At 40.7% G+C, this 26186-nt stretch overlaps 2 protein-coding genes across 2 annotated transcripts; both read left to right on the forward strand.

Annotated features, from left to right (window-relative positions):
• The first annotated feature begins 895 nt into the window (after nt 1-895).
• On the forward strand, nt 896-14001 carry tmtops3a (teleost multiple tissue opsin 3a). Its single transcript, XM_076292795.1, has 6 exons — nt 896-903; nt 1348-1374; nt 4582-4850; nt 7420-7748; nt 10355-10588; nt 13804-14001. The coding sequence occupies exons 1-6, from the start codon at nt 896-898 to the stop codon at nt 13999-14001; spliced, it is 1065 nt and encodes a 354-aa protein (XP_076148910.1).
• A 6834-nt stretch (nt 14002-20835) lies between these two features.
• cd40lg (CD40 ligand) lies at nt 20836-23648 on the forward strand. The gene is made up of 5 exons (XM_076293024.1): nt 20836-21125; nt 21950-22084; nt 22177-22198; nt 22303-22368; nt 22546-23648. The coding sequence occupies exons 1-5, from the start codon at nt 20937-20939 to the stop codon at nt 22944-22946; spliced, it is 813 nt and encodes a 270-aa protein (XP_076149139.1). The 5' UTR covers nt 20836-20936; the 3' UTR covers nt 22947-23648.
• The last annotated feature ends 2538 nt before the right edge of the window (nt 23649-26186 follow it).

A 26186-nucleotide genomic window follows, 5' to 3' on the forward strand; every position in this document is an offset into this window, starting at 1 on the left:
GAGCGGTCGTTCTCTCTCCAAACTAACTTTATTCTCAAAATGTTGAGTTTAATGTCGACACATCGAGATTAAAGTCGACATGATATTTCAACTTTATTCTCGAAATGTTGAGTTTAATGTCGACATGGCGACATAAAGTCGATACGTCGAGATTAAAGTCGATCTTACATTTCAATTTTTTTTCTCGAAAAGTCGAGTTTAATGTCGACATGGCGACTTTAAAATCGACATGTCGACTTTAATCTCGTCATGGCAATTTTTTTTTCCTTCATGTGTGGCCCTAATACTCCGTTGTAGTTTAAGGACAAGAAACGGTGCATCAAAGGGTCAAATATTAGCAGCCAAAGAGAATCGTTGATAACAGAACAAGTGACGATGTAAAATTAAAAATCTTTGGCGGCACACGATTAATGCGATTTTAAAAATGAATGCATGCTTGGTCCTTATCGCATTGGGATTAATACAAATGCAAACATAATGTTAACCATCTCCTTGCTTAACTAGTTGTAACTATCACTAGCTAGCTGAGCTCAAGTAGGCTATATTGTCATTTAGATGTAGCAAACCATGTTCAATCTTTCTGCCAATTAGCATTAGCCTACTATAACTTCATTAAATCAATGCCAAACTCCGATGTTGATCCGTCATCACTTTACCCTCGATTGACGTTTACCACAGTAGCCTAAACATGTGTGGATTATTTGAACTCTTTTGAACACAGATCCGCTGTTTATATGCCATAGCATACATGTACAGATGTACTGTTCTCGCTTGTCGCACCGGAAAACGCGCTGAGACCAGGTCTCGGGCCCCCCCAGCAGCTCGGGGCTCCAAGCAGTTGCTTGCCTTGCCTGTTGACAAGGTGCGCCTCTGGTCTAAGGCATAATGTTGTACAATGGCCGGGTATCATGTGGATCCAAATGAAGAAGCTCATTAAGCAGAAACCATATTTTTTCTTTTCCTGAAAAGTTACAAGATCATGACAGGCAAATTAATTTCTACTTAGGCTAAATGAGATTGTAGTGCCACGTCCAATCAGAGAGGTGGAAAATTATTGAATGGAAGCCTACCACGTGTCCTTGGCATTTAGAGTGTGACAGTTTTACCTTGGCAGACTATTGTTTCTATGCTTTCATTCAGTCAACCATTGTGTTCATTTTCACATCTGTCACCCCCTATCTGAATAAAACAAACCGTAAGGGGCTCCCACACAAAGCTGCAAATTCTCACCTTTATCAGTGCTGGACCAGAACAGCACTACACGTTTGTTCCTGACATTAGCAAAGAATTCTGGGTGATAGCCCCTATGATACCTCCCATCTTCCCATTGTGAGATGTCCTCAAAAGACTTTGGTCAGACGCTGCAATGGAGACTCACTGCAGTGATATACAGTGGTTGACGTTTGCTGTGGAGAGGGCTAAGTGAGAACATTAAGTTGTGTGGGGTTGTATAAGGGTGAACTTCAGCACTACACTTGTGAGCGCACAGCATCCACCCAGAGCCTCCAGCTCTCATGTCGTGACAGCAAGTCCACTGTTGTGCCATTAGGCCGGCTCATGACTTTGGGTCATCGCTGAAAAACCTGATCAATATTAATGGGTCACTGACCCAGCAACTCTTTGTTTTAGTTGCTGTTTGAGTGATGGGGTTGTGAGAGCTTGCCGAAAGTGACTGGATTAAAGATGGCATTTAAGGACACACTACACTATCAAAAAGGAAGTCAGTCCTATTTATCCAACCATATTACATTACAATTACTTAAAACAGTCTAGTTTTGAATGAAACACAACCTTATTGTGTTCAAATAGTTCCAATTGAGTAATCCATTTTTCTAATTGAATCATGTTAGGTATGCGTACTTTATACTGGGGGAAAAAGGAAAAGAGGGTTTGTCACAGTTACTAATAACCAAATTAAACAAACTCATGTTTTTCTTTCAAACACAGTGTTATTACGTTGAACTATCAAATATTGCCACAGCAATGAATTTATCAAACAGAATCATGTGAGATTAATGTGAAGCATCTACATAGTACGTACTGAACCAGTAAGGCAAATAAACACATTGTGTTCCCATGAGATAATCACGCAGCTAACAGTGTTGGCAAAAGTTTTCACATGAGTTTTCTTAAAGAGGAATTGGAGACCAGTATAATTTGGAGCGGAGTTGTATCTTATGTTATGATTTAAGATGAACCATGCTTTGTGCACTATGTGTTAGATATTGAGCATGCAAGTATCGGTGGTTTTTATAGCACATAAAATCAAGTAAATCCAGAGATTTATTTATTTCAGTGTATAGGTGACTTGCAAGCAAAGTTTTCAACAAACAAACAGTAGTGCATGAGGTTAAGATTCCAGAGCACTAGGACTAGTTATAGGATCTTTACATCTTAAAAAGCATAATAGCAAAGAAAAACAGACAAAAGACAAAAAGTTGACAAAAGGATGAATGGCTCTTTTCAGATTTAAAAGAAAAATCTTGCACTTCAGATGTTTCTTAATGAAATAAATAAATAAATAAAAACGGCTACAACCCTATTTTATTGAACTAAATTACAAACAAAAGAGAGTGCGAGATTGGGCCAAATTAAGTGTGTGTATTATGTGTCTACATGAAATGGACCACAAACAGGAGAGGACCTGGGCACTTGATCTAATGGGACACAGATGTACTGGAGCAGCTCATCAGTGGTTAGGTTGAGCTCAGCCTGGCACAGATGCAGATAAAGACTAGTTAGCAAGAGGGCCTAGCAGGCTGTAAGAAGCACACACACAACATACATATATTTCATACAGCTGCAAGTGCACATGCATTCACATGAACACCACAGTCCATCATATGAACACTTTGATGACATTGCAGAACTTTGTTTAGATCAAAATGGGATTGTGCCAATCAGTTTTTTTTTTACATTCATTGTACATGTATTCCTGTAATTAATTTGTACATGATGTTTGTACCTTCTAACTTATTTTGAGCTTATTTCTAAAAAGCAAATTACTCACAAAATCTGTACAAATTGCTTGTCAGTTAACTATACTGTGCAGAATACCAGATATTATTCCCCCCAGTAACAGATGTTATTTGGAATCACCATGTAGGCTTACAGATTTCAGATGATTCTATAGGTATGTCATTGAAAGCAAGAACGTAATTTAAAATGAGCATTATCATATGGGATAATCAATTGCAAGTAAAAACCTCTAATCTTGCCTTTTGGAACCCTTTTGGAATGGATGGGTGAGATATGTAGTCTACGCTACAGTGTGCCTCTGTTTAGGTCTGGGTCTAAACCCAAAGCCATAAATACTTAATGCATGACATGGTGACGATCCAGACTGTGTGTTTATGTAAGGAGCTGCCCCGAGTGACATTATGACGGCTGTGACCAACACTGTCATCAACTGTGCCATCATGTCATTCTCTCCCCTTCCTTCCCATGATGTGCATGTGAGCCTCCACAGTGTTCCATGAGAGGCGTCAGCTCCGGGAGGGAGTCCTAATCATTGGTATAAGTGAATAGAGCAATCAGGCCAAGACACAGGAGCATTTTTTATGTCTGATTTTAAAAAGAGTGCACAAATCCATTCAGATGCCAGATGAGTTCAGTTGCAGAATATTGGTTGGGGTGAATGTAGGGGGAGGACCGGGGACTGACACAGATATTTGCATGAACTGGTTTCCAGGCTCTAGTTTCCAGCCACAGGTTTCAGAGGGGATGGAATATGTGTTTTACATGCAAAGCTGAGTGTGGAACAAATGAAGATGTATTCGAAAGTAAAGCTGCATTTGGGTGATTATGGTGAGTTAAGGGACCTCATGATGTCCTCAGATATGGACACACTGGCAATGATGTGGTTTCAGTCAAATTGTAGCAAGTTATTCTTCAGATAGCAGAAAGAAAAAGAAAGAAAGGAAGGAAGAAATAAAGGAAGGAAGGAAGGAAAGAAGATGAAGAGAGATAGAGAATGCAGCACATGGAGTTGTACACATGCATTGGTGTAATTTTAGATCATGTGGTTTATTCATTATACACTAAACTGTTGGGTAAATATAGCCACTAATTAGGTGTGTGAATATTAGGCTACCATATAGAACACCAACTAATAGATCATCAACCCCTCTTCAATAAAATTGGGAGACATTCAGTGCATGCAATTGAATTAATTAATGAATTACACTTAATATTTTCATTTCCAATTAGTAAATAATTAATTCTAATGAGAATGATCTTTTGGATGATGAGTCCTTCAAGGACATTGAATGGTGACTCATCTACAAGACAGTAGCTCCACCGCCACTGGCCATTCTGAGGTCACATCATTGGACACAGAGCGCCGAATATGAAGGGGTGTCAGTGAGTGTAATCCTTGATAGACATCGTGTTGGTTGAGTGAGACACAACAAATCCCTCTCCCAGTCGTCACTGTGCAAACACTTCTCCCGCTAAACACGCTGATGCAGCCATGCTTGTCCACAGATGGAGTTTGAATTTGAGCAATTCAGAGAGTTTCAATTTAAACCAAAGCTTTAATGAAAGCACTGAGGATCCACTTTTCCCACAGGTCCCAACTGGTCTCAGTAGGACCGGACACACCGTTGTAGCAGTTTTCCTCGGAATTATTCTTTTTTTTGGATTCTTCAACAATCTTCTTGTTCTGCTTGTCTTTGCAAAGTTTCGCTCTCTCTGGACACCCATCAACCTCATCCTGTTGAACATCAGCGTCAGTGACATACTTGTGTGCATTTTTGGCACGCCATTCAGCTTTGCAGCGAATGTGTACGGAAGGTGGCTTATCGGGGACTATGGTTGCCAGTGGTATGGTTTCGCAAATTCGCTTTTCGGTGAGTTTACTTCCCAATTTCAGGGTGGGAAAATCTGCCTCAGACAAGACGGTGTGTAGATGCACGCCTCTCTCACTCTCAATCGCCCAACTCCCACCACTAGTGTGCGTGTCCTAGCCTAACTTTGATTACGGTGAATTAGTCAAACCTAAGAAAAAACAAAACTCTTCCAGAAAAGCTTCTACATGGGCAGTTTCTATTTTTAGCTCAGACTTTACGCAGCTATTTACTGTTATTTATTTCAACCAAAATATTTAAAGCGAACAACCAAAGTTTACTTGAATGCATTTTAAACATCACTGGAGGATGCTTTCGGAGAATAATAAGCATTTTTTGCCTGCCTCCAGTGACTCTTATTATAGGCTGTTCACTCTCAGCAGAATTAACAGTAGCTGCCTATTATAAACAAAATATTTCAGAATAACAGTGTTGACGTATGATAATGGTGTGATGTGTTCCTTGGATGTTAACTCAATATGTTTTTTGCTAACACTTTCAAGGCAGGTGAAGGTGTTCTGGATTAGAGACGAATTAGAGATTATCCTTTCTCTTCATTTGTTTAGATCGATTCTTCAGATTAGAGCAAGCTTTACTCCAAGCACATGTCAGAGTTATACAACATTCATTATTGATGGTTGTAATTAGGTGTCTGACTACAACTGCTGTGAACACAAACATGGGTGAACGTGTGTGTGTGTGTTTGTGAGCGAGAGAGAGACAATGCAATAGTCATGTTTATAATTAAGTGGAAGCCTATTGTCAGGCACGGCGCTCGCTATTAAATTAAACTGTGACTTTGTGTGTTTGGACGAACAATGTATGCTTTGAGGTAACCACAGGACAGCAACTTGTCAACAATCATCTGAAAGTGGCATGACAGTAATTGCTCTCGCTCTTTGTGGTCCCTTACCACAAAAATAAAATTCTATGATTTTGAATAATTTAAACCAGATTATTTCACATCTCAGGCGTTTGAAAATAGGGAAGAAGGAAGGATATTTACATGCTTAATTAAATGTAGTAAATGACTCCAACACAACCCCACATCCCCCCCCCCCCCCCCATTGTTCTGACATTTGGGTGTAGGTCTCATTTCTGGGCAGTAATTGCACTATGGGGAGTAGCGTGGCTCTCCAGGTCCCTTTGAAAGGAGCTGCCGGAGCTGGGGCCGTGGCTGCTTACACAGGGCAGTCTGGGTGGGCAACATCCCGGGGGGAAGCCAGGGGGGAGTTGGCAGTCTCTGCACATCAGCATTATGCCACCAGTCCATTTTCCTGCCTGTCAAGTATGTGGAACTTGGGCTGTGATTGCAGTAAAAGTACAGCATTCTTTGTCTGCAGCCAAGGTGAATCAGGGCAAAATTGATTGTGTGGTGGATGCTTGCCCGTTTCGTTTCAAGCCATTTTAATTAGATGGTGGTCATCATATAAGCTGTTGATGCATCGGATTGGTGAGCACTCTTTCCTTGTGGCAGATTTGTTTTTCATCTCCTATCTGGAGCACAAAGGAAATCTCAATATACGAGTACAAGGTTTCCATGGCCACGGCACCAACACTTCAGAGACATTGTTGCATTCTATTAGGAACCCACATGGGATGCTGAGATATGCAGGGACTTAACTTGTTATAAATTGTGCATAGATAACAACAGTGAACCCAAGGAATTCCTGAAAGATTTCAGACCATTAAAAATCAATCTTATGCAAAATAACAGAAAATCATCATCATAAAATTGTGTATTAATTCCTCCAGCCTGTTTTAATTGTGTGTTAACTTATTAAATGTTTCATCAGGTAAGTTCAATTCATTTGTACTATAGACAGTACATTTATTTTGTGTTCTTATTCATTTTGCAGACTAGTGGGTGATGCGGTCATGATGAAAAGACAAATGTAGTCAGGGTCACTGTACATTCCACTGTACTCAAAGACTTTAACCCACGATGCTGGCACCAGCAGGACATCACTTGAGTGAAAAACACAAGGAGGACAGGTCATTAAAATCTCAGGGCTCCCACACTTTGTTAAACATCAAATTCAAAGACTTTTCAAGGACTTTCCAGTCCCAATTCCCTCAAATTCAAGGACTTTTGAGATGCGCAGCAAAGTTAATTGCTCTTACAACTCAGACATTTTGTAATGAGAACTCACAGGTTTTGCTGAAGCTCATTGCATTACTAAGAAAATATATTCAAGCACTTTCAGTGACCCGATTTATTTTCAAAATAAAGTCCTGAAAAAGATTTGAAATGTTGTTTGTGAAAATGGATGGGAACCCTGTTGTATTAATGGAGGAAAATTCACCTCTTAAAATAATGGAGTCACCTTTTGATGAGCTAAATGGATTCACCTTATTATGAGCTAAATGGAATTCAAAAGGTTACAAAGGAACACCCACAGATAATCTTTAATTATGTAATACTGTAAGTGCTGATGTTGAATTAAGTTGCTCTTAATTAAAGTGCCAAGTGTGATTGCTCATTTCACATCTCCTTAGGCCTGTGCAAATGTGTTTTAACTTCTCTGAACATCTCCCAGTGGCTCCTCACCCCTCTGCTCTCTATGCCCAGGCATTGTGTCCTTGGTGTCCCTGTCCATCCTGTCTTACGAGCGCTACTCGGCCGTGCTGTGTGCCACCAAGGCCGACGTGTCGGACTTCCGCAAGGCCTGGCTGTGCGTGGCGGGCACCTGGCTGTACTCGCTGCTGTGGACGCTGCCGCCGTTCCTGGGCTGGAGCCGCTACGGACCGGAGGGGCCGGGCACCTCGTGCTCGGTGGAGTGGCAGCGGCGCTCGACCGGTGGCATCTCGTACGTGGTGTGCCTCTTCGTCTTCTGCCTGCTGCTGCCGCTGCTGCTCATGCTCTTCTGCTACAGCAAGATCCTTCTGGTCATCAGAGGGGTGAGTGAGGGAGTGCGCACCGCTGTGGTAGCGTCCGGTCCATCAGGACCAATCTGACCACACACCTCTCCCTAGAGAGTCTCTTCACTTGCTGCACATTCCTACTTGAGCTTTGATGCCCATCATCACATATCATAGCACATAACATAGTACCAGTATGCATTTTTAAAACTTTCAGCCTGAATGGCTGATATGTGAATATGCTGGCTACTGTTCAATGTAATTTAATTTTACTCGACTGCTGATAGACAGCCAGGATGTTTATGTTATGTCTAAGAGAAGGAACAGGGTCAGAGTTGACCTTTTCCACAAAAACTATTCACTCTGACTTCTAAGAAAAGCACTACGCTCGACCACATAAGTAAACCTTAAAAAGTCCTTCGTTAAAAGCCTTCAGGCTACAGCTAATTAGCTTTAACCCTGACCAGAACAATTGGCTCGCTCCTCGCATTGCAAACACATTACTGAGCCATTCACTTTGATATTGATCCTCAGTTGTAGTGAGGGCAGAAAATGAAAATGGGGTAAGTATTGATTACAGAGACGGAATCATTAATCCCGAGACACGCTTCTGTGAGAGCTTATGCAATTTGTTGTGCCTCAGTAGTAATGTGTAGGTTCTATGTACTGTATGCCTGTAGACATCACTGTGATCTCTGCTGCCCCCCTTTCTTGTGCCAGTCAGGAAATGAGTCTGATCCCATCACCTCTCACTGTGATAGACAGGCTTCAGTTAGCGTCTCGTCTCATACCAGAAGCTGGGTGGCTTTGGTATGTCTCTACCCAGTAATCTATTTTTAGTCCACCACTATTGATTTGTTCCCCTGAGAAAAAAGGGAAGACATCTCTCTGGGGGGTTGGGCAGTTAAGACAGACGCGGTTCAGGGGGTCACCAAACCTGCCTGTGTGAGTCATTCAGGCTCGCAGGGCATTACATAAACAACTGAGCCCAGTGCAGGAATATGTAATTAGGGTATCCGCGGGCTGGCGGAGAGAGTGCATCACTAGCACCATTCCACATATGAATCAGCCCACAGGGGTATTTTTAGCGTCGGGAGCCAGCCCCCCGTTACTATTGGTGACCACACCATTATGTAACCAGCTCATTTTCTCCAGGATTTGCTTCGACTCCGTTGCTTAGCAGATGAATGGAGAGAGCGCCACCGAGAGCCACTTCAGTGATCTTCCAAAAGGCACTTTGACTTATCAGAATTTGAACCCCCAACGCAATCTTGGATGTGAGTAGAATAGTGAATATAGAAAGAAAATGGCTTATTCTCAGCAAGACAGGGTTGCCATTGATGACTGTGAATGTGATATTGAGTCACACAGTGATAGCCTTCTCTGGCTCCTGAAGCCATGAAATAAATTCCATTTGGTAAGAGATATATTGCCATCTACATTGAGCATTGAACCATCACTTGGCTGATGTTATATACATTTAAACTCTCCAATAATAGAAGGCATTTTCCTGCAACATAAATGGAAAAAAGTCATAGTTAAGAGTTCCTTCCTCTGTGAATTCAAAACTAATCTGAAGATCTAGTTATTGGTGACCTGCTAGGGCTGTCCATGCTGACGGGTTGTCATTACACGGGTGAGAGAGTGTTGGTCAATGCTGTGAGCATTGGACAGAGCGGGACGGCTCCCAGCCTGCAGGGCTAATGGAGCGTGTAAAAGGAGGGAGTGATGACAGAGCTGCCCGTGGACATGACCACCACTCCGGTCATTACGAACCACTGCTGGTGTTCGTGCTCTCAGGTGTAAACGCTCATCCTTAAAATGGACGTCTGCAGGGCGTGCTTGCGGTGTGGTCTATTACAAGCCCAGGGGAGCGTGAAAACCAGTACTCTGAGATTGGACACACGCCTCTGACGATATAGAGGGCCTCTCTGCCCGGCTAATCTAAAGAGGCGCAGGCCGTTAAGTCAGCCTATCTGCTTCTTAGGCATGATCCGCTATCTAGAGGATGCTGTCTGTCTGCAGGGACTGAAAAGACTCGCCAGGCTCTGGGGTTCTTATTCGCTGGGTGCCGTATCTTCTTGAGATGACCCATATAACTGACCACCTCCAGGCTAGATGATGCTTGAAGACTCTTAAGCCAGTAGCCAGACATATGCCAACATGAAGCACTCCCTTTGAAGCTTGATACAAAGCAATACTTAAAAATGTCTCAGACTGTTTGTCCTTTTGTCTGAGACTCTGAAAAATCAATGAAGATTCCTATTAGGTTATGGATAAGACGGCCTCTGCTTTGGAAATGCAAGCCCTGACTAAGCTACTCAGTTGTTTGGCCAGACATGTCATTTGATTGGCTGAGTACCTACAAGGCTGAGATAAAACTTTTTTTGTTTATTTCAAAACTTGAGTGTGTATCTTTCAGTGCATTTATAATGCTGCTCAACATAATGGACTCAACATGTTGTTAATCAATCGTAGATGTATGGTCTTCTGTGAAAGGGATAGGCAACTTACAAGGACTCTGCCTAATTGTAGCCCTCAGACTGACGACAAGCTGGAATCATCAGTGTGTTATTATCCTTGATGCTTTGAGAGGAATGAGCTGAGGATCCCACACATGTGCCGTTGCTTTGCTCATTTCTCAGGTGAATAGGATGAACCTGCTGTCGGCGCAGAGGCGGCAGAACCACATCCTGCTGATGGTGTTCACCATGGTGTCCTGCTACCTGCTCTGCTGGATGCCCTATGGCCTCATGGCCCTGGTGGCCACCTTTGGGGAGAGCGGCCTGGTCACGCCGGTGGTCAGCGTGGTGCCCGCTGTCCTGGCTAAGAGCAGCACCGTCTTAAACCCTGTCATCTACGTGCTCTTCAACAACCAGGTTGGCCTGCCTTTCCACAGCCACTAAGATGAGCTATCACTAGTCATTAGCAGTGCTGGCTTTGGACATGCATCTTTCTCATTAGTGCTATATAATAGTATAGCATAATAGTAATAACAATGACTAATATATGATTTTATGAATATATGAATATATTAGGGCTGTCAAAATAACTGATTAATTTCGATTAATTAATTTGATAAAAAATAACTGATTAAAAAAATTAGTGCAGATTAATCGATTCCGTATGACCTTTGACCCCGAGCCGTTCTAGTCAGTAAAAATTAGACTGTAAAATGAAGGAGAGAAGAAAACGTGCTGCCTGGATCATTGATTGGAACATTTACTTTTAAAAAACGGCCTGATGGTGTTGATAAAAAATAAAGTGTTGAAAATAAAGTCCTCTGCAATGTCTGCAGCAAGGAATTTGCATATCACCTGAGTTCATCAACTCTATAGTCGCACATCAATGCAAAGAAATAAGTGTTGACATTGAGGGGAGTGTTAATTTATTTTCATTGTGTCCCCTAGGTTATATCTGTGGCCTGAAATGCCTTGTATGTGAAAAAAAAAACTTCTTCCCGAAGCACTTTTGAATTTATTTCCTCAGCATATTAGGTCATATCATAGATTATTATGGCAATTATTTGAACAGTGAAAATAATAATAAAAGAGTCTTTGAACTTTAATGTCACTAATGCTGATTATTCAATGATTCATTTGAATTTAAATATTTAAAATACTTTCACAGCAAAAATTATATATGCGATTAATTTAGATTAATTAATCACAGAGTATGTAATTAATTAGATTCATTTTTTTAATCGATTGACAGCCCTAGAATATATTATATGAATAATGAATTTATGGTAATTTTGATACCACCATCTATTTACGATATAGGACATCAGGAGAGACAACATGCCTTCACATAAAGATCCACCAGCTGCTCTAGCTAAACAAGCAAATAGTCAGGGTTTAATAATCTTTCCAAGTTGACGGGAAATGGTGTTGGCCATCCCAGCTCAGTGCCAACCTGGCAACCCAGGGCAGATAACTACTGACGCAGTGGACGCATTCATGCAGAACTGAGACACATGGCAAAAACATAATACTCCCCCTCATCTCTAAAGGCATAGTCACACAAAGATACACTAGGGAAGTGGACAGGAACAGAATGAAAAAAACAACAGTCATGTAATATGTGGAAGAACACAGAACAGCTGACATCTTCCATAATTCTTTCTGTAAACATAAGAACACATAATAAACAAGAAACATGAATAAGAAATGTCTATATATAAGACATGAATTATGATCTATATATTGCTTGATGGTGTTTTAAGACTTCAAGGCAGCGCTGTGACTGTTGACTTTAAGGCACCTAACCCTAACTTTAAGCCTAACCCTAGTGCCTTCCATGCAGCGCTGCCTGGAAGATGACGTTGGGGGCTTAAAACACCAAGTAACCTCAATGCTCTCATGAAAATGAATTCAATATAATGTATAAAGAATAATATAGAATAACAATACTTTAAAAGTATAACAATACTATAATAGACATGTATTTACAATGAAGTTCTTTCATAGTTGTATTTTTAAAGCACTGTCATGTTCACAAAGCATATGTGTGAAGCCTCAGCGTCACTTGCCAGTGGTGTAAGGAAGCATATTAATTAATCCAAACAAGTTCTTTTAGCCTCAACTAAGAATATATTAGCCTGCATTGAAGAACAATACCTGTTGATAAACCATAAACAACCCTGAAATGAATTTAGTCAGGAATAAGTGTCTGAAAGATGACTTGTAGAAAAGCTGTGAGGAGGTCTAAAGGTGACTGCAGCCTTTACCATTGCCATCTCCCTCTCTTCTGGTGAGGAGGAGACATTAGGTAGGTAGACAGTGGCCTTGTGTCTTTGTCCACTGCTACATGTCAGCCCTCCTGTACATCTCTATCGCCATGGACACGCTCCTAAATTAGCCGCTGCTAAACTCAGCAGCACCGCCCCCGCTCACACCCTCGTGGCTGGCCAGCACAGCGGGCAGGGGGGTGGCTCGCGGCCGTGTGAATGAGGCCGATGCTGCCTGGTGTCCTGCCTGATGGCCCTGCCATTGATTGGCATTGTCCAGTGACACGGCAGCAGAGCCTGCACGTCCCAATGAGGCATCGCTGGCGGTAGCAAGGATGATCTGCAGACTAGGCCCAGTCACCCATACATGGATTTAGCCTGGTCCTATATTAAAAGCAAACTAAAAAGTCAAAAGGAAAAAAAGCTTTTAGTTTAGGACTAGGCTTAATGCATATAGTGAAAACTGGCTGATCGAGTTCAAAATTTATTGTCGATGGTGCTGATATTGGAAATTGTAGTCTAACTAACTGTAGTCTGTGTGGGTTCATTTGAGGCCAGTTTAATACATTTGTTGTGAAAATTCAAACTTCTGTTGCCTGATCTACATAACATGTTTGGTTTGAGGGCCAAATATTTGTTTTATTTTCCCATTGGATTTAAGACACAAGTTAAGAGGTTGACCTCTGGCTTAGAGTGCATACAGTAGCCTACAGAAGAACAGTCACCGTGCTGCCCACAGGGAGTTTAGAAGAATCTCTTTGACAAATGCAAATGTGTGCATCTTTAAAATGCTTAGAGAAAATTCAACAACTCCCAAACGAGGTCCTTTAGAGCTAAAAAGGATTTTTTATAATGTTAAAACCTTATATATACAGTCAATGGTAAAAACATATTACCCCCCCCCCCCCACCCCACCCACCCACACACATAACCAAAACATGGATCAGAATACTGTTGGCAGAATTAGTAAGGATTCATGAAAAACATGGTGATCATAGAATGCACCTCCAGATGATATGTGTGTTTAGTGTTTGTCCAGAGAGCATACTGTGTGCACTCCCCCCGTGCTTGTCTCAGTTCTACAGGGGCTTGTCTCAGTTCTACCCCGTGCTTGTCTCAGTTCTACAGGTGCTTGTCTCAGTTCTACAGGTGCTTATCTCAGTTCTACAGGTGCTTGTCTCAGTTCTACAGGTGCCCCGTGCTTGTCTCAGTTCTACAGGTGCTTGTCTCAGTTCTACAGGTGCCCCGTGCTTGTCTCAGTTCTACAGGTGCCCCGTGCTTGTCTCAGTTCTACAGGTGCTTGTCTCAGTTCTACAGGTGCCCCGTGCTTGTCTCAGTTCTACAGGTGCCCCGTGCTTGTCTCAGTTCTACAGGTGCTTCGTGGCCTTTGTGAGGTGCAGTGCTGACCCGCAGTCCGTCCCCCCGCAGAGCAGCAGGGAGGAGGCCGTGGCTGTGGGCTCCTCCCCCACTCACAGCAGGTCCCTCAGCCTGCGCCACCCCAGCAGGACCCCGCTGAGCATGGAGAGGCGCACGCTGTCGCTGGTGGTCCACTACACCCCCTGACCAGTGGGAACGGACAGTTGGAATGACTTGGTGCTTCATTGCCGGACTAAAAAGACTGAAAGGAGGAAGCTGAAAGTAAAAAAATGTATGTGCTTATATGTTGATACTTTTGCGCTCCAGTGTTAGCTACCATTCCTAAACATAACAAACGTGCGGTGATATTCCTTTGGTTTATTGATTGTGTATTTTGTAATGTTTGCACTTTAAAACAGACTGATATGTGAGCATAAAGTATTTCAAATTTGCAAGGTTTCCCACTAGAGTGATTAGAAGGAGCGAGATGAAAGGAGGGTCAGTGTATAACAGAGTGCTGGACTGAACTGGACTTGCCCAGCCTGTAGTCACCACCCTTAGGGGGTTTGCCGTGCGGAAAGGTCTTCAGGGACTAGCCTTGCATAACACTTCCAGAGAGAATGCCATGCCATGTATCTCCACCAGACATCCATACCACTGTGGACATGACAGCAAACTGAGATTCTTTTTTAAAAGCATATTGTGCGTAGCCTGGAAAATCCAGACCCTGATAATCTAGAAAGATTAAGGGTCTGGCAAAGAGCAATGTAATGGTCCAATTCGAGGGGCGGCAACAAGCATGCATTTAAAAATCACATTGCACGCAATTGGATAACACTAGACCATGTGAAGGGTTCAGATGCAAAAGCCTCTAAATGCCACCTATGTCAAAAATGAGATAAAGATGGTGAGGGGAGGCTCTCCACACATAGTATACGTTAATCAAATAATTTAACTTCTAAACCCACTAAATACCACTCTCTTCCTGGTCTGAAATATCGATTTATAGGCAAAAACCCATAGGAGCCTGAATTTAAATGCTCATTTAAAAGAAAAGTGGTCAGACGGATTTAGAGGGTTTTGCGTCTGAACTCTTCATGTTTACTCTGAATAATTTGGGACTTCGGCGCAATCGGATAACACTACGACCAATGTGTACTGTCCTCCAACGTTTCAGCGCTGTCTTCATCAGTTTAGCTGGTTCCCCGGAATATTGGGGAAAAAGTAACGTGCATAATTGCTCTTTGCCAGAGTGTCTCGCAGAGACAATTCCATTGTGCTCTCGCGAGAACTCTGGATTTCCAGGGTATATTGTGCGGTAAATAATTTATAATGCATATAAGAAGTTCATTGATGAATCTGATTGTGTATCTTGGTATTGCAGTGGAAATTTTAATTAGTCCCACGTTCCTCAACAAAAAGACTGCATCCAACTGGATTTTAATCATGGGAATGTGCTGCCAAATGCCTACCGCCTACATTGTCATGTAATTTGGTGACAAAACATCCTTATGAAATGATGGATTGTTTCCACACTGAACTGAACTTGAGTGGCATATTTATCATGAAAATGCAGCAAGTCTGACAGTGGATGAGCAGGTGGGAGAGCATGTGTAAGCTCTTAACCAGTGTGGCAAAGTACTGTGAGTGAGCGAGAGCTCCACAGGCTTAGGTTCTCATAAATGAAAAAAAAATATAAAAAATATGTCCTTTATGGACTGTGGTCTGATAGGGATTCTTGACTTTTTAATTCTTAACTATTTCTATTTTATAATCCATCATCTTGATTTTAGGTGCAGCATAAACTAACATGTAATCTAAGAGTTGTGTGCAATACTGAGTTATGTTTTTCTTTTTTTTTTAAATGTGCTGTATATCAGTTCAGTTGACCCTGTCTGCAGCAATAGACGTCCCGCACTACTGTATGTGCCCAGCAGGGGGATCAGGACAGGCTGTTGCATCATGTCAGGGTGCACATGTTGATGTTCAGTTCCTCACTATTCTGTTTAGTGTAACTTCACCTCGAGAGACTTAATCTGTTACCACATGAATGCACAGAATCTTTCCATTTTCTTTCCAGGATCTGTGATTCTATCTGTATACGTGTTTCCTAGAATGTCTTGCTCTGTGGGGCTGTGATTATAATACACTATCTGCTGTTGAATGTACTAAGCAAACTGAATGTAAATATGTAATGTTACTACAGTTTAAGTAGTAGTTTTATTATGATGTGCAATGTATCAGTACTATAATCAGAATTTCCATACATCATTTTACAAAAGGGAAAAAAGAATCGGTAATGGCATTCAGAAATGTGTTTTATATTGTATTCCAAGGAACCCGGGCACTTAAATTATATTTGCTAAATTTACACAAACTTCCAACAGTGTCATTTTAGAAAGATATAAAACAGCAAACAGCCACTAGAAATGCAATTCCAAGGAATTACCAGTGCATGAAAATGCTAAAGTTGTGATGTAAAATATCATGTATAGTAAAAACAGACAATACAGAGATGGTTACTACGGTGATGCTAGGATAGACATGGTGGTTGCATAGCTTAATAAAAGTTGATAGTTTATTGATAGACAGCTAGTTTAATAGATAGTTTAATGATAGTTTAAAAGTAGACCGTTTAAAAGTTGAAGGTAAATAGTTTAAAAGTTGTTGACAGACTGGAAGTTTAATGAATGTTGATATTCAAATAGTTTAATGGCTGTGTATAGGTAGATATTTGACGATAACTGAAAGTTGGAATGGCTCTAATATTTGCTAGCAGTTATGCTAAGATTTTTAACTATGCTAACCATGTTACTTAGCTAATGTTATATAGCAGTGCTAGCAATGTTAACATGCTAACCATGTAACTTAGCTAACGTTTTCTAGCAGTTTAATGAATGTTGATATTCAAATAGTTTAATGGCTGTGTATAGGTAGATATTTGACGATAACTGAAAGTTGGAATGGCTCTAATGTTTGCTAGCAGTTATGCTAAGTTTTTTAACTATGCTAACAATGCTACTTAGCTAATGTTTTATAGCAGTGCTAACAATGCTAACATGCTAACCATGCTACTTAGCTAACTTAGCTAATGTTTTCTAGCAGTTTTCATAAACATGCTAACTATGTTAGCAATGTTAACTATGTTAACCATGCTACTTAGCTAACTTAACTAACATTTTCTAGAAGTTTTGCTAAACATGCTAACTATGTTAGCAATGCTAACATGCTAACTATGTTAACCATATGACTTAGCTAACCTAGCTTATCATTTTTAGTAGTTATGCTAACTATGCTAACTAGCATGCTAACATGCTAACTATGTTAACCATGTGACTTAGCTAACCTAACTAATCCTTTTTAGTAGTTATGCTAACTATGCTAACTAGCATGTTAACAATGCTAACATGCTAACTATACTAACCATGTGAGTTAGCTAACCTAGCTAATCATTTTTAGTAGTTATGCTAACTATGCTAACTAGCATGTTAACATGCTAACTATGTTAACCATGTGACTTAGCTAACCTAGCTAATCATTTTTAGTTGTTATGCTAACTAGCATGCTAACATGCTAACTATGCTAACCATGTGACTTAGCTAACCTAGCTAATAATTTTTAGCAGTTTTGCTAAAAATGTTAACAATGTTAGTGATGCTAACATGCTAACCATGCTAACCATGGTAACTAGCTACAGTGGGTAGGAGTCATAGTTGATGACAAGTGTTGACATAATTGATGACAAGTTAAAAGTTGTTGATAGACAGCTAGTTTAATAGATAGTTTAATAATAGTTTAAAAGTAGACTGTTTAAAAGTTGAATCTATATAGTTTGAAAGTTTAAAAGTTGAATGTAGATAGTTTAAAAGTTGTTGATAGACAGCTAGTTTAACCCTCTAACCGCCCATGTCGCAATATTGCGACAAGCGTCATTACTGAATAAAACAGACGATAGACGCGAGTACAGTGTAAAATCTCATTTGTACTCTTGACCACTAGTTGGCAGACACCCAGAGCTTCGATTCAAGCTCAACCTTTTTTTTCAAAGTTTTCAGGAAGCATTCGAAAAACACGCGAGAAACACACGAAGAAGACGTGCATTTCCTCCATAACGCGGAAGCGATGCGGGCCATAGTTTTGCACAAATTGAAGCAGAAATAGACCAAATGTTGAAAAAAAAATTCACGTGTGATGAAGTCTTGGATCTGTTATTCACCTATTCTGATTCTGAAGGAGAATATCTGCCTTTTGGAGAATATGATCGATCGTCTATTGACTGATAGTCACGGTGCGTCTGTGAATGGAGGTACGTCTTTGCGACAGTGTCCACTAAGCATACCATGCTTATTTCGACCCTCATCCCAACATAGCTGGAGGTGCCAGTGGCAATAGTGATGATAGTGTCCGTAATGGACGTGGTATAGACAGCAGGGGTTGTAAAAATAGGGCTCTGAAGAACTACAAAGTCACCCGCGATATGGAACTGATTTGACCAGGCTACTTTATTGTATAGTAGCATAGTGTTTGTGATTATAGTAATAGTTTACTATTGTTGGTTTACATGTGACTGTATTCCTGTTCATTTGTTATGTCGGTGAAATGACAAAAAAAGAAAGTAAGACTGCTCAAATATGTTCAACATCTAGTATTTACTGAAATGTGCATAATTCACGGTGGTTACCATCCAATGACGTCATAATATGACAATTAGATGAGTAAATTTACCCCCTTCATAAACTTCTGTTCATACTAAATGATTTTCACATTTACAGTAGGACTTTATCTCTGACCACTTGCAAGCCATGGCCTTTTGAAATTTTGATGTACAAATCCAATTCATTCTTTTTAAACCCTGGCGGCTAAAGGGTTAATAGATAGATAGTTTAATGATAGTTTAAAAGTAGACCGTTTAAAAGTTGAATGCAAAAAGTTCAGTAGTTTAATGGGTTACATTGTTTAACAGTGGATTATTGTAGTGAGGACTTTTATTTTGAATCAGTTTTGGGCAGAGGAAACAGTTGAATAGGATGTGTAGTCTTAATTGACCCAGATTGTATGCTTAAAGCCTGAGGCTGCAGGTGGCCTGAACACCTGCCATAGGATTCTAATTGCTTAATGGCCGTATTATGATGTCATAATCGGCAATGTTAAGTCTATGGGGATTTAAAAAAAGTTTTTCTTTAATAGTTTAAAAAGTATAAAAGTTTATAAGTCATACCAACCCGATCTGTTTGAAGACCTACGTTACAAAGTTTGAATGAAGTTTCTAAGTTAAACTGTTCAAGAGAAATTGCGTACGGAAAAAGTGGTAAGCGGAATAATAATAATAAGAAAAAGTTGTTGCCTAGGAAGAACAGTACAGTGCATTTTCATGCACTGTAATAATAAGAAGAAGTTGCCTAGGAAGAACAGTACAGTGCATTTTCATGCACTGTAATAACAACATACATTGAATTAGTATAGCTACTATTCTAAGAGGGAAGTATTCCTAACTCTCTCTCTCTCTCTCTCACACACACACACAGTATATTTCTCCCAGTCTCCCACACAAAATGAAAAATGGAGTTCTTATCTGAACACTTTGTGTTTTCAATTGCAAAAATTTTGCAACAGGATGTAACACAATCAACAGGAAGTGGGCCCCAAGCATGTAGATGATTATTTACCTATTAGCGCATTTCACAGTGTTCATTCAGACAGCCCCAGCTTGCTGCTATGGTACCCTGAGTGCATATGTCCATAAGGGTATAACTGCTTCATGATATTTCATATGAAGAACTATTGTGCAGTGATTCTGAAAGTGTGTCTACTGTATGTTATGTGGGGTGGGGGGGGGGGGGGGGCAGAAGAACAGAAACACTCTCACACTTTCACGGTAATATCTTACCACGACCACACAACACGCATTATGAAAGTTTTCACCATAACAGTTGCAGGATTATAGCACCCTGTTAGTGTTTTAGCATTTCCTCCAGCCCTCCTGAAAAGGGTGAACCAGACCGGTTCCAGTAGTACACAAGCCAAAGTTAAACCACTCCCAGATTGCACCGTTATTGCGTATTAAGCATTTTCTTGGAACACATATAGCATTCTGAAAAGAGATGAGTTATCACGGAAGTTCTTTTTTGTCACACATTCATTTTTTCCCCCCCTTGGAATGTCTTTGAAAGTGAATTTGACTATGTCGCGATGCTGTTGTCGGTGATGGCTGAGAGAGCTTGTGTTTTCCATGCAAGATGATGCAGAACACTGTTGTGACAATGGAACAAAACCAAATAAAAAGAAAGATGTGTCTGGGATCACCAATGACTAGGAGTTAGTCATCTGTCTCAATCAAAAAAACCTTATCACCATTCAATTAATTAAATTGGTAGTTAGAAAATGAACTCTTGCAGCTGTAAACTGATTTGAATTGACATGACAACAACCGAAACTGATGGGACAAATAAGAGTAGCTGCAATGGTTCTCACATCTGACCACAGCAGAAAAGGGTCACTGTGGTTAGTGCTTCTATACCTTTAATAACTGGCCTGAAATGTTGCTGCAACAGAAGTGTTAGAGGCCCAGTTTTTATTTTTCACATTTTGGTGTTGATAGTGATATAATGATATCATCACACAACGTGTTTCAGTACAGAAAAAGACATGCTTTAGTGCAGGCTCCCAATTTCTATAGTAAGGACAAGTCTGAAATATTAATCTGACAAAATCTAGACAAAATCATACAACCATAACCATTAAAGAATTACATCCAAATCTGTGTGAAAGTTACAGAGTGCACAGAAGTTGGTTCACAGCAAATGGTATTTTATGAAACTTAGGTAAGTAGGCCACTCTGTCAAAATGTGAGAAAACGGGGGCTTTGACCCTTCTGTTCTCCTGTGAGAGAATGAAATCATAGTCTTAATAAAGAATATACATCATGAAGGACACCCAGATTAAGAAAAAAAAAAATAGACACACCTCCAGCTCTTGAAGTACAGAGGTGTGCACTTTTTATAGATATGCATGATAAAAAGGAAGTGCTGTCAGACTGTCACTCACACTGCTGAGGCGAGCTGAACTGTCAGTTCTTCATTACTGCATGGGGGAGCCTAGTTAGCACGTCTCCATCTCTCTACACCTGCTCTCTCACTGGCACCATGATAAACACCTACCACACCAGCCTGCCCATGCCACCGCTGCCACCTCCACCAGTCCCTCCTCGCTTCCACAGCAGGCCTGAGCCGCGGCACAACTCAAGCCTGATCTGGTTCTTGGCTGTGGTGCTGGTGATGCACATGTTTCTCACGTTTGGGGGATTCATCTACCTTTTTCACAAGGGCAACCAGGTAAGCTGTCTCTGTTCCTTCAGTCAGCTACTCATGTACAGCTTGGAAACATATTCATAGATTTTGAATGAATTACTGTCTGCATACATCATTTCAAATAGCATGTTAATATTTTAAATCTGGAAAGGTTTTCTTAGAAGTGAAATATAGCATTGTTGGTATATGGAAATAGGCTTGTTCATTATATTAATTGTAATTATAGAGGATGTTTTCCTGGTCAGGAAAGTGAATATCTATCCCACTGATTTGAAATAATGCAAGACAAAAAATATAACTTGATTTGACATTCCAACCTGAACAAGCATGCTACTCTGAGCCAGTAAAGATGGAGCTTTTTGTCCTGCGTGGCTCTAGAAATCATTCAGACAAGAGCGGAAATATATTGTGAAAGTAGAAGCTTTGAAGAATTACTATTACATTCAAAGAAAAAGCTTGTACTGTAGCACTGCAGTCGTTTAACCACTAAAGCAATGTGTTTCAGTACAGAAAAAGAAATGCTTTAGGTTCCCAATTTGAACTGAATTCCCAAGTGGCTTCTTTCTTGTTCTATAATATAAGGAAAAGTCTGAAATATTAATCTGACAAAATTTTGACAAAATCATACAACCATAACCATTAAAGAGTTACATCCAAATCTGTGTGAAAGTTACACAGTAGTTGAGTACACAGAAGTTGGTTCACAGCAAATGGTATTTTATGAAACTTAGTAGGCCACTCTGTCAGTTTCTAAAAGTGACTTACTGGTACATACTTACATCATTAATTATATGCATAAGATTATATGCATAAGACTGGATAACTTTGTAACTTACATTCCATTACAGCAAGAATTGAATGAAAACAATGATGACTTCCACATCCTAAAGAGACTTCAGCAATGTGAAGATACAAACTTGGATGGCCAGTCATTGCTCGACTGCAAACAGGTTCTAGGCAAATTCAACAACATTGTGGCAAAGGCAAGTCAATGTTCAACCATGGATATGTTAACCACTTTAAACTCCCTTGTACTTGAGGAGGTAAATTAATCTTTTTTATTTGTTCTTTCCAGGCCTCACAAACAGAAGGTAGAAGTAAGTACCTTCATTATAGTTATTCGTTATTGCTTATTTTGGGCATGTTTGTTGGTCATCAAAGAGCTGACAGCTATGCTTTTGTTTGTTGTTCTTTATTGAAGTTGCCATGTTGACTGGGGACCATGGAGCTCTAGCACACATGTCAGTCAGGAGAACTCCAAGCACAGGTAGGACAACTGCTTTCCCTCAAGTGGTATATCTTCCACATGTGGCACACTTGAACCAAAAGACTATCATTTACATAGAAATGGTCACCTGATGTCAAATAATTAGCTTGAATATTTGACAGTTAAGAAAGCTGGATGTTTTGGAGGTGTCACAAAGCTATGTCTCATTCCCAACAGGAAAAGGCAATGCGGTCCGTGCCCTGGAGTGGAACTCTGACCATTCTAGTCAAGTGAATGTGGACACAGAGGGTGATAGCAGACTCCGCATCAGTCGCGCCGGCTACTACTACATCTACTCACAGGTCACCTTCTCCATCAAGAACGGCACAGCGCCGTTGGAAAACACCATCCGACATGTCAAGTTGAAGAAGCCGGACAATACGTGGAGCAAACCCCAGGAGATAGACAAGGTCTTACTCAAGTCGTACTGTCCACCCACAAAGTTACCGCTGTGCACTGCCTCCCAAGGAGGGGTGTTCAAGCTGGACGAAGATGACCGGTTGTATGTGCAGGTGACGAACCTGAGCTGGGTGAACTATGACTGGAGTGCCACCTTCTTTGGATTATACAAACTTTAAGAACTGGAGCTTCCTGTGCTGGACCCAAGGAGACAAGGAGGAAAATCAAAAAAGGCCAAGAAGTTTAAGGATACGGGACTTCACTATTCACCTGCACCATTTGCCTTCTTCTACTGGAATACTTCCTAAAATGAATGGCAACAGAACAATGAAAAACTGCACTACAATTTGAGTAAAAGTCCTTTGAGAAGAAAAAACTGAGAATGTATTTAATCTTTGGAAGATTTGAATAGACACTCTTCTGTCTCCAGAGTATTATGTCAGTAAATGGTATTTATGGTAGCATCATTTGATAAAACAACTTGCTGGGATTGGTAATGAAGGTTATGAAGGACATATTTTCGGCTCTTTGATGAGTTCACATGAAACCATGTTTCCAAATGACATTGATTGACTTGACATTGATTGGTTCATGAAAGTGTAACCAAGCTGACATATATGTAATAGTAATCTGCTAGAATAATATTGTAGCTAATTTTCATATGGTGACCCTGCATCGGTCTCCTAACAGAATATACGGTATTTAGATAACTGACCTTGTGTTTGCAGTGCCAATGTTTTAAGTAACTTATTTCTCTTTTCGGAGAGTTTGAAAAAGATTGTATTTATTTGGGGACTGGGGTGAATACTTAGGACTCCTGTGCTTTGCTATATTGTAAATATTGAGGTTTATATTAAATGTATATTTTGTCATGATTTAAATATATTTTGGAACATATTTTGCTTAAATATCAATTTTATACCCTTAAGAGAGCACAGACAGTAAGCAGTGTACTGGGTTGCTCTGTGTTTCTACACAGGGAATAAGGTCATTTTCATTTTTGAGTAATACGACTTTGAGAGCTGATTAGTGTGATGGGTAAGAGACAGTGGGAGGGAAAGCATCTCTATTCCCCAACAGGCCCACCAATCCACCACACTTACCACCAACACACTTTCCACTGAACCTGATAAACAGATGATAAAAAGATGAACAGAGGAATCTATCATGTATTTTTGGAGGGCTTATGCATGCTTATTAGAGAGCAGACAATAGCAGTTGTCATTGACATTTTTATAGGCTTGTGCATATTGTTGGTTAACTATGCACAACAAAGCACCCTTTTTATTTGTTATATTTGTTATACACATTCACCACTTCTGACATAAAATGCAGCGTTTCTGCAGAACCTTAGGGGCAGCCGTGGCCTACATGGTTAGCTCTTCGGATTGTTGCCGGTTGGTTTGAACCCCGACCAGTAGGCACGGCTGAAGTGCCCTTGAGCAAGGCACCTAACCCCTCACTGCTCCCCGAGCGCTGCTGTTGTTGCAGGCAGCTCACTGCGCCGGGATTAGTGTGTGCTTCACCTCACTGTGTGTTCACTGTGTGCTGAGTGTGTTTCACTAATTCATGGATTGGGATAAATGCAGAGACCAAATTTCCTTCACGGGATCAAAAGAGTATATATACGATATACTTTGTTGGTGCCCATCACCTGCCATCTTAATGGTTTTGTCTGGATCTCACTTCTTGTTATGAAAAAGTCCCACATCTCCACCTCTATGTCATGACAAACTGCACTGTTCTGACCGCATTGCATAGTCAGCTCGGTCTGACTACCGGTCTCCAACTCGCTCTGCAAAATCCGAAGGGACCAGAGGTTTCTGCTAGACCTATCTCTCTGTGCAGTTTTGCAGTGATGTGGTAAGTGGGTTTACCCATAACACCAGGACCCCCAAAAGTAGGCCGTGCTGGAACCACATTAAAACAGAATTTGGGTTACAACGCTGTAAGAGGGGGTTAGTGATTCAGCTGCAAGAGGGGGTTAGTGATTGTAATTTGCAGATATGCAAAATTTTCGTCCATCTTGGCCTATAACCATAGTCCAGGCACCCAGGCCTGTAAACATGTATAATGATGTTAAGGTTAGAAAGCAATTATGTAGGCCTAAATAATAAATCATTAAGGTGTGTGTGTTTCACACTGATCAATATCAGAGAAATTTATCATTAATAAATATTTAAAAGCTTCACTAAAGAGGCCATTTTGGTATAATTACAGAACTTAAACAGGCCTTCAATGTTCAAGAGAAATTACTATAAACTCCCTTGAAAGTGCTTACGGCTGAGAACAAAAACGTCACAAAATGTGTCTTCTCACATGCTGTAACCCATTTCAATAAGTGTCGAAGTAATATCAGAAGGCAACGTCACACCACTATGACTTCACCGGTAGCCAATATGCCGCTCTACTGCGAGCCCACACTAATCCAGGCGTGGATTTCCACCAGCCTCCAGCCCAAAAGGTGGAAAAAGTGACAGTGTTTGTGTGCTGTGCTGCCTCTCTGCGACTGTGAGGCACGTTTGTTAGCTAACAGGAAGTGCTCACCACTCACACATTCCACAGTTGCTCCTCAGAGAGCAAAGGTTGGGTGAGTCAGAGTGGGGTGCTTGCCTGGAGCACTGAGAGATGCAGCAGTGCAGCGCTCGCACAACTTTCCGCCAGGCCCCGTGGGCAGGGCTTGATCTTCCATCTTTACCTCCGTGAACACATCTCATTCAGATGTGCTGGAGAAGGGTCGTCATCAAGTTTCCTAGGAGGGAGGAAAGGGTTTACAAGACAAAAATAGGATGGGATTTTAGATACATGGACACTGTACTTACTTCTGTCCTTGTCAATGTTGCATTTCACATTGCTAGATAGTTCTTAAGGCTTTTTGATGTATGATCAACCGATTATGATATGACATTATTTTCATATGACAATGGAAAACTTGTTTTTTTTTCAGTTGAACTTTTATTAAAACAAAAACCTCATTGAAGTAAAGCAAAAACAAGGTCACAATACATATAACAATGATAATTGCATAGAACAAATTATAGCAAATAATACACTCACTTAGGTCTGCAGACATGGGCACTTCAAAAACAAGATGTGAATCTACATCATAAAAATCTACATACTTTGAAATGATATTCAAGGCTATCTGAAGCAAAAAACGACAGCATGCAGAAATGAGTACAGGAGCCAAAACTGACTTAGTTGAGCTCGTCATGAGTATTTGGACATGTCATTTAACACAGCTTTATTGCTGCAGTACGCATGTATGTATGTATGTATGCCAAAGCCACCACATGCTTAGCAATACCAATAGTCTTCTATTGCTTTTTGATAAGACTGAACTCACACTATCCCACTCTGGCACACATTGGAGTGAGAAAGCCAGTGTGTGGATTGTAGGAGCCTCCACGCTAAGTGCT

The sequence above is a fragment of the Alosa pseudoharengus genome, unplaced genomic scaffold, assembly GCF_046254945.1.
Source record: "Alosa pseudoharengus isolate Yale_2024_CS ecotype anadromous, Long Island Sound unplaced genomic scaffold, YU_APseudo_1.1 YU_APseudo_1.1_scf_19, whole genome shotgun sequence".
Taxonomy (NCBI): domain Eukaryota; kingdom Metazoa; phylum Chordata; class Actinopteri; order Clupeiformes; family Clupeidae; genus Alosa; species Alosa pseudoharengus.